The sequence below is a fragment of the Nicotiana attenuata genome, unplaced genomic scaffold (assembly GCF_001879085.1).
Source record: "Nicotiana attenuata strain UT unplaced genomic scaffold, NIATTr2, whole genome shotgun sequence".
NCBI lineage: Eukaryota > Viridiplantae > Streptophyta > Magnoliopsida > Solanales > Solanaceae > Nicotiana > Nicotiana attenuata.
Window position 1 is genome coordinate 1,584,740 of NW_017670242.1, and position 10,080 is coordinate 1,594,819.

The following is a 10,080-nucleotide window of genomic DNA, read 5'->3' on the forward strand; positions in this document are numbered from 1 at the left end:
CGTCCCGTTGGACAGCCATATTTTAAACAATGACAAAACTTTCTGAAACCTTAACTCTTTCCCTTACTTTTCTTTTGATTTGATTGGGGAATAGCTCTCAGTGGACAGCTGGGACTATTTTGGAGCTTTTATCTTTTTCTTTTTGTCTTAGCAATAAGTTTGTGGTTTCTTCCCAAGAAAGGAAAGGAAACGTTGTTAAGAAAAGTAAAATTGTAGTGCTTCTGTGCAGAAGCGAACCCGTATGGTGCGCTCATAAACTGTCTTCGAACCCAGAACGCTTACCACTGAACCCAAAGCCCTTTTGTTACTGGGTTCGCCGTTCTATAATTATATCCTTTCGATAAATTTTTCAATGCAAATACAAGGTCCGAGAAAAAGTCACTAGGTTCGCCCGAACCCACACTCACTACTGTAGCTCCGCCCCTGCAAGAACATGTGACCTATAATGCACTTGCCAAACATTTATTTATTCTTTTGAATAGGAGAAACTTATTTAAGGACGCAAAACTACCTTGCAGATCAAGTTGAACCGTTCTCCTTCTTTGATCTCTTTGAAGGAATTTAAATCAGTCAAACCTATCAAGAAAATGAAGCATATCGTGAGCACAAAGAAAATTGTAAGCATATTAGAATAGAAAATCCAAACAACAAAATAAAAGGAGAAAAAAGTAAAATAAAATAAAAAAACACTAGCAGAATATAAAAAGTATCTGCTTTGTTCTCCTTTTCTTTCTTGTTTTTCCATTAGTTTTATAGGGAACTTAGGAGGAAGGAATCGATTCTGTGATTTGATCAATTATTTAAAGCAAAAACAGATGTTTCAAAGAGTAAGCAACGAATGAAGGATTAAGTTGATATAAACTGAGATTATGCACCGTTACAAAGATTATGAGCCGATACAATGTGCCTAAAATCAGTTAGAAATTACCTCTTAAGAAAATGAGAGAAAAATATCAAAAGACAATTGAGAGAAGAGATAAATAAAATTGCCAAGTACCTGCTTGTTATAGATTCTATAGATCATAACATCGAGATTCTGTGGTGAATAATAGTCTTCGTATCATTTGCATTTGTTATCCGGTGTTAATCATATCAAGATATGTGATGTCTAAAGTTGAATATCATTCAAGAAGCGACATGATAACACAAGGGAAATATTACCTGATCATCATGAATCCCTCCACTAAAAAATAAACATAATAAGAATAATCCATCAAGAATCACTGAACGCCCTTAAAAACAGATAGTTCATGCAAAAAGTCAGTACACTCCATGCTTTTGTCGTGCAAGGGGACTCCCCCCATAGTCATATATTGTATGTTTCTTCCTTTTCTGTTCCTTTTTTTCTGGAGGGGTGGAGGTTGGAGGGGCCAGGGGTGAGATCCAGCTAAGACAAGAACTTGCAAACATATGGAGTTAACAAAGCATTTCTGCTAAAGGAATTATATAACATACATACACACTAGCCTCAAGTGACAACATAAGATCAAGTAACAGAGTCGTTCATCTCTGCCCTGCTTCGATAACGGCGTTGTGGTTTATGGGACACAATGTTATTGTCACCTACATGTGCTTCCATATCTTCATCCATTGGATCTCCACTTTCTTGAGCCTCTAAAGCGGCAATGGCAACAGGAAAGCCTTTTGGGTGCAAGGATTCATTACAAGCATCTTTAATCATTTCCTTTGACGCAGTTGCATCCTTTGCTGCTATAGCATATGAGTTCTTCTGCCTAGGCACAAAGGCTACTGATTTAGGATTAGTAGCTGACACGTCCCTAGTTTCTCGTGCCAATTGATCATGCTTCAACTTCTTAACCTCCTCAAGAAGGTATACGCAAGCTTGAATATTTGATTCATCATCAAGCTTGCTAGGAGAATCCAAACTATAGTGAGTATATTTTGAAGGGTTGAGAATATGATCAGGAACATTCGGCCTACTGTTGTCAAGAATAGATTCATTTTTTTGCGAACTAGAATTTGCTGCTGCAGGAGCTGCCAAAGAAACTTCTAGCTCTGAAGCCCCTTCACATTCATTTTTACAACTAGGATTAAACCTGACTCGTTTCGTGGACTTGAGCTCACCATTCTCAGATTTCCTTGTTCTTTTCAAAATTGGCTTCACCTTACTATGAACCTGAAGTGGTTCAGTAGACTGCTGCTCACCGCATAGGGTGATACCATCAAAATGAGTTTCACATTTCACAGCTGCATCAGCATCTTCCTTCAGCCTAACTTGTGCAGCCATATGATTTGCACGTGCGTCTCTACGGATGTTACGTCCTGAAGGATCATAAGATGTGTCCTGATCAACAATGTTCTTCATGTACAAGCGATCAGCAGCACCCACTCTGCCTTCCGCCACTCTATCATATTCATCTTCCTCGTCCTGGAGAAGCAATCAAGAAGGATCATAAGTCTCAAACAAAACCAAAAAAAAAAGTCTCTTTTAGGGCCTGCAAGACAATTGGGGGTCGTTTAGTGTGATGGATAAGCAAAATTAATCCTGAGATAAAAATTTAATACCGCCTTATCCCTTGTTTGGTTACTAATTTATCTCGGAATTAAAAATAGTACCGAGATAACTTATACCTGCCAGAGGATGGAATAGTAATTCCAGTATATGTTATCCAAGGATAAGCAGTAAAATTGCCAATGCCATGATTAATACAACATACCAACCGGTCAACAAGAAATAATACCAGAATAACTAATCCCAGCATAACTAATCTTAGCATAACCTGTCATTAAACCAAATGACCCCATAGTACTCCTCATACTAGTGTGAGGGTATTCAATGCTTAACATTTGGAATTTATGGGTCCCATCTTCTCATTACTTCGCCCCTTCTTTATCTGTGCATCTTCCTGTTCTGACCAGTTCACTCTCCACAACTCTTTTTTTTTAAAATTCCCATCTTCTCCTTCAGCTTTTTTATAGCAAACAATTTTCAAATGCTTATTCCACTATTTTTTGCAGAACTTTTTGTTTTGCATGTAGTATGCTTATTTTAGGGTTTAAAGTAGGTGCCGGAAAACTGATGCCGAAGCAGCATCGCGGACCATCTCCTCTGAGAGCATTCCTCAAATATCGGATGACAAAGACAAGTTAGGCTAAAGTATTATTTATTTCTTCTTCCTCATAGACACCCCCTGCTCTTTTCTTGTTTCTCTCTTTCTTTTGCTAGCCAAATTCAAACTCAACACCAGTATGCAATTTGAAATCAGAAATGGGAGTCCGGCAATGCCTAGCATATTTATTCTTTCTCCATTCAATTATTTGAAGGAAATTTTGAGGTGGTTATTGTGGGAATTTGAATTGTTTTGGAGAAGTTGAGAAGTAGGTAGTGAAACTGAAGTAATCTTGAAAAAATTTGGTCTAAATTGGATGGAACTAGACTGTCTTTTCTTTCATTTATTTGATGTAGTTGGATTTTGATGTGAAATTCAGGAGAGACAAGTAAACTCTAGTACTCTAGTAGCCAAATATTAGCAGACAAGATTTTCCACCCTTTCACCCACCAATACATGGTTTAAGAGTTGATGAAAAACAGAAGGAAAAAAAGAAGAAGTAAAGAGCATGGCGTCGGAGAAGAGGAATAAAAAGGAAAAGAAGAAGAAGAACAGTGAGCGAGAATTGAGGAGGAGATGGGATGATATGGACGTTATGGGTCACACATTTTACTCAATTAAATATACCCCTCACACAACTAGTAAAAGTTCTCACACCCAAAATAAAATTTCTCACTCGTATCGCACAGACCAAGAAAGTGGGTATATAGGACAAACAATACCAGCTATCCAATCGGTGAAACAAGGAACCAAGCTGTGCTCCCAAGAATAAGGAGAAGGAGAAAGGAAGTACTATTAGCTATTGAAAGGGAACAAGTATGATATGCAAAATTGCCCAAAATAATGAGGAATCAATTATGAGAAATTTCCTTACACTAAGTTCTAGATTTCAAGAAAAAGAAAACAAAAATGGTAAAGATTTTGCTAAGTGAAACGAGATAAGCTTAGAGCACATGAATAACTGAAATTAAAGAAGTAATGGTAGCTTCCTGTGGCAATCTTACATTTTTGACAAGGAAATACCCCCATCTACATACTAAATAGCAAGGAAAGAATGGATGGTCTTCGAACACCAAAATATACAGATTGTGTCTAGTTCTCTTGAAGTTCCGGGACATTGAATTAAGTAGAACAGCATATATATGAACCAAAGTGATACTTCTCAAAGCATATTCACTGTCAAACACAAGTGCACAGACCATACAAACATAATTGCAGTATAGCCAAACATTGCAATTAAAAAAATCATAGAATTACAAGTACATAATCTTTCTCCAATAAAAGACACAGTAAATTAATCTTTGTTTAGAATCTCAGTATCAAGCAGTAGCTTTAAAAGAAAAGTTTAGTAAAACAATGACGTCTCTGATCCTCTTGCAATAATGTATTTTGTTACAGCAAGGATTGAGGCCCGTCCATGCCTGAATTAGCCCCTATTGGGGTAATATGGCTGCGCTCTTGAAGCTGGAAATTCAATACCAAAAGGGAGAAAATAACTTGTGTGATTTATTTGAAGAAGTCTTACCTACTTTTATACCTAACGAAACAAACACCAGATATACAAAACGCCCATAGTTTAGTTCAAATCAAAATTAAGAAATACAAAGTTCAATGTATCACAAAAAAAGGAGTGCATTTCAAATTTTGATGGTAATGGGAGTCCAATATAAATTGAATTAACTTCTCACACTACTAGGACAAGTAAAAAATGAATTTCATGTAATTTTCTTATAACAGACATAGATTAGTAATTTGTGTAGAAGTACCTTCGATGTCAATATATAAAAATTAGAATCCATATAAAGTACCTCATTATCAAGCGTGGGATCCAAGCCAATGGAGGATCTGATTTCCCAAACATCATTAGGGTCCTCAAAACGACTTTCCTCATCATTTGGATCATTTTGGAGCCCTTGAGTGGTGATGTTCCTCCTGCGATTTTGTTTGAATAATCCATCATATGACGAAGAACAAAGGGTTTGGTCATCATCCACTTTCCCTCGCTTCAGTGCGCTTCGGTTCCACTCTTTCTTCTCCACTTCATCGTCTGTGAGAGACCACGCCGACGACGGTGCTGATGAAGGGAGAGCGCCGAAAACTTTGTGTACACGGGCTCTGAAGCTGTCATCGTCCATGGCTTTTGAGCTGAATAATGTGTTGTACTCTTTTAACTGTTGTGGTCTTGCTTTTACTTTAGGTTATACGCACCGCTTGGGATTAGATTGTACGGAAAAGGGTCCCTCTATCATCAATAGTTTAAAAAAGCCCTCCCTTATAGTATTAGGACATCCAAAACCCTAACGTTATACTATTATACATATATGCCCTTATTTTAACGGAAAGTACGTCATAAGTCAATTGATGTAAGCTCGGAAATGAGATCCTCTTTGAAAGTATATAAAGTGATTTAATATTGTTACACCCCGTACTTCAGACGTCATTGTCATTATAGGATTATCTAATGTAAACTTAAAAAGGACGAAATCCTTCTACAAGGATAAAAAAGGTTTAGCGAAGTCTCAAGTAAGTTAAGATGAATATGAGACTTGTTAATCATGATTTAAATGAGTTTAAAGTCATGATATGACTATATATTATGTTTGGATATGAAATATAAAGTTTGGGAATAATCGGATTTAAGTTGCGGAAAAACCGACTAAGGATTTGCCTTGTAATGAAGCGTTTTGAGCAATACATTTCATGTGTTATATGAGGTCTTTTTGGGACATATTATACCAAAATGAAGGTATTGGAACCTAGTTTCTAACGGTCCAACCATTTGTTCATACGACATCGGGGTAGAGAAATATGAATTTTTAAAGTAGGGACGCCAAGTCACGTCGCCGCACTTCGGAGAAACTGGCAGGTTTATAGGCCAGGTTGCGACGCACTTTTCTTCCAATATATTGAGAGATACAGGGAGATTTTTATATATAATTGAAGCCCCATGTGTCTAGTTTCTAACTCTGAAAATCGTTTGTCCATATGATATCGGAGTAGAGAGATACAATTGTCCGAAGTTGCACTACTCAAGCTGCCAAGCAGGCAGTTTACCCACCTGCTTGGAGAATTGAGGCGGTGGGCTTATAAGTGGTCTTATCCCCTTATATCTCTTCAAAAATACAGATATTACTTACACCAAAACACTCTCACGCTCTCCAAGAACTGGTCCAAGAAATTTCAACCAAGATCAACATCCCTTTCACAAAATCAAGAAGCGATAACATTAGAATGATCCCTATGATGTAAGTATCATTATACCGCCTCTCTTTTTCTTTGTAGATTGAGTTTTGGAAGGTAATTCATAGTTAATAAAACACCTACTTTCTGTATTTAAGCTTTTAAATATTAAAAAAGGTTGATAAATTCCTATCCTAATAATTAGAACTCACGGGACCGTGATCGGAAGCCGTGAATTCGATTTATTTCACTTTTAGTGGATTGATTTGTAGTCGACTCATGATGGCCTATTGTGCTACTGATTTATGTAGTTTGGAAGGATGAAGGGCGTGGAGAAACGCCACATGTGGTAGGGTAGTAGGCTGGTCGCTCGTCGTTGCAATTTTAGGCTAATTGATAACTTGTTGATTGGGTTTGTTATGGTATATTTGGTTTTTTTTGTATTAAAGGTCCTGAATTATAGTTAGGTTATTTTTGAGTTTCTGGTTGTATTGTGTTGTTATCTCGCCTATAGTAGGCTTAAGGGAGCAGTAAAATCAGGGGAAAATGCTGCCCGTTTTATTTTAGAATCAAGTTATCGTTCGACATACGTGATATACTAGCGCCATCTAAGTTGTGCATGTATTTCTTTATTATAGGGTTGGCGCGCTAGTTGTCATAAGCTTGTAGTTGAGTTGCATTGACGACTTGAGGTATGTTAAGGCTATCTCTTCTTTCCTTTTGGCATGATCCATATGATACAAACGAAATGAGCAAACGCACAACTTTCATAAATGACTCTATTCATAGAAGTACTAGGGGTTCCTATGTTCTTGATTCCCCATGTGTCTTATTATTATATCTTCTATTCATGGGTCTTAGAAAAATATGTAGTTGATAAAGTTTATCAGAAGGCATATTGATCTTATGATACTCCGAGAGATCTTATTGACTTACTTCTTATACATTACATTCATTTATACATGTACATTGACCCATGACCAGATGGCGTTATATATGCGTATATTATATGTATAAGGGGTATGGGGAAAGGTTATGACGTTATATACGCACCACCACCTGATCAGCTGGTATACGTTGATGATTTCGCCCACAGTGGCCGAGAGGATATGATGGGATGCCCTCAGAGGCTTGATGATGCTATGAACACATATACCTATGCATGGTATGACATTTATATACATATTCAAGACATTTTAAGTTTTTCATGATTCACAGAGCTATTTAGACTTACAGGTCGAGTTCTTTACTCCATGTTTCTTTCATGTCTTTTATATACTTTCATGCCTTACATACTCGGTACTTTATTTGTACTGACGTCCCTTTTGCCTGGGGATGCTGTGTTTCATGCCCGCAGGTCCCAATAGACAAGTTGAGATGCCTCCTAGTAGGCTATCAGCTCAGCAGAAGGTTTTTGTGCACTCCACTTGCTCCGGAGTTGCCTATTTGGTCAGTATGATTTAGACATATATTGGTTGGTATGGCGGGGCCCTGTCCCGACCTTTATGACATTTATGTACTCTTAGAGGCTTGTAGACAGATGTCATGTATATGAAAGATTGTATGTCCTTGTCGGCCTATGTTCAGTGTACGAGTGATCATTTTGGTCTTATAGACTCGTATGCCATGTGTATAAGTTTATATTACATGTTAGGTCGTCCTATGTCGAGTATTCCCTTTTGTTTTATTTTGGTTATCTCATGACGCCCCTTCTGGCCCATTTACCCACAATGGTATGATAAGAAAGATATGTTATGTTGGTACTCGCTTGAGTAAGGCACCGGGTGCCCGTCGCAGCCCTGCAGTTTGGGTCGTGACAGCATTTGCGAATCCCAGGTCGCATTTGCGACATCCGCAGCTGTTCTATAGTGGGATTTCGGGACTTAGTCTCATTCTATCACATTTGGAGCCCTAGAATCAGTGGGAAGCGATTTTAGGAGAATATTTTCATTTCAACTATTGGGTAAGCGATTTTGAATCAATTTTATTATATCACATTATTATATATTAAATTTAACATCCAAATTATGGTATTTGAAGAGAAATTTTGGGGATTTTTTACTATATTTTGAAAAATATAAAAATTTGAGATTTGAGAGTCGAATTAAACCCGGATTTGAAAACTAAACATATATGGACTCGTGGGGTTATGGGTGGTCGAGATCTACCTTTCGACTCAGATTTTGTCTCGGCAAGCTTGGAATTGACTTTTGTTGACTTTTGGAAAATTGTGTAAAGATCTCAAATTTATTAATCGAAATTGGTTTCTCCCACATTGTTTGATACTATTAAGTCATTATTTGAGCCGAGCGGAGGCAAATTTTAAGAGAAAAGCATTTTTAGAGTATTGAATTGGCCTAGTTAAGGTAAGTATGTTGCCTAACTTTGTGTGGGAAACTATCCCTTAGGATTTAGTCTAATTACATTATTTGTACTATAGAGAAATGACAAGTACATAAGGCGACAAATGTGTACATGAGCGTATGTGTGTTAATTGGCCAGATTAGACCATAGGCTATTAATATGCCTTGATTTGGAGTTGTTTGTTATATGAAGCATTTTTCATTGTTGATTCACTCCCCGAACTCTTGTGTTATTGTTGTGATTCTCTTACACTATGTTGTTGAGCCGTGGACTATGTACTATTGCGGCTTTGGTAATTTTGTTTGGGCGATGTTGTGGCGTATGTGCACGTATGGTGCAGGTAGATTGTTGTGTTGTGAATGAGATGTGAATGCAGCAACATGATGGTGGTGTGTATTGATGCGTATGCAGCGAGATAAAGGGGCTTATACGCGTGTTACAAGTAAGGGGAAATGCTTCATTGTGATCCACACGCAGCGAGATAAGGGGAATTATGTGCGTGTAGCTATGTAAGGGTAAATATTTCATTATGAAGCTTACGGGACGTCGTAATGGTGATTTATTATTATGTTATGTGGTGCTTTAAGGTGATTCTTAATGTTATTCTTGTGTTGGCGGGTTAATGATTTGAACATGTCATTGTTTTCCTAAATGATTTCACTTTGTGTTTTACGTATTTTGGTTAATTTTCGTGTTATCACATGCCTATTCTTTGTTACTATTTATTTGGTCATGTTTTCTGTTGTTAGTTTTATGTTGATATCATGCACATATTATTTTTCTAGTGGGTGTCTCGGCTTGAAACTCGTCACTACTCCACTGAGGTTAGTCTTGATACTTACTGGGTACCGATTGTGGTGTACTCATACTAAACTTCTTCACATTTTTGTGTAGATCCATGTATCTCTGAGCGTGTTAGTCGTTAGTCAGCCGATTCCGAGTTGCTGTGGAGACTTCAAGGTATACCTGTTGTTCTGCTCGCAGGCCTCAGAGTCAGCTTCTATTGTTCTTTATTACTGTTTATGTATTCCAAACAGTGATGTACACTTTGAGACTTATTATGTACTTCTTGTAGAGCTTATGACTCCGGATTATCGGGTTTTGGGATTTGTGATTGTTGTGTTACCATATTGGCTATGTTTTGGACCATTTTCTCAGTTTATTTAATGTTGTTGTGATGTTTTATATGATGTTGTTGCGTGATAGGCTTACCTAGTCTTGGACTAGTGTCACAACCCCAATTTCCCTTCGTAGGATGTCGTGATGACACCTAGTCTCTACGACTAGGTAAGCCTAACATTTAATAATAACTTAACAGAATAATTAACAAAATACTAAAGCAGGTATGATAAACTGATATAATCTTCTAAAATAGAATATCGACAACACACTCCCCAAAACCGATGGAACTGAGTCATGAGCTCTACAAAGTAACTAAAATGTAACTACATCACTGTCTGGATGA

General features: G+C 37.4%; 1 protein-coding gene across 1 annotated transcript; it reads right to left on the reverse strand.

The window, feature by feature from the left end:
- Positions 1-1,162: 1,162 nt before the first annotated feature.
- On the reverse strand, positions 1,163-5,266 carry LOC109236536. The gene is made up of 2 exons (XM_019402730.1): positions 4,880-5,266; positions 1,163-2,389 (listed from the first exon to the last, which is right to left on the reverse strand). The coding sequence occupies exons 1-2, from the start codon at positions 5,204-5,206 to the stop codon at positions 1,487-1,489; spliced, it is 1,230 nt and encodes a 409-aa protein (XP_019258275.1). The 5' UTR covers positions 5,207-5,266; the 3' UTR covers positions 1,163-1,486.
- Positions 5,267-10,080: the final 4,814 nt, after the last annotated feature.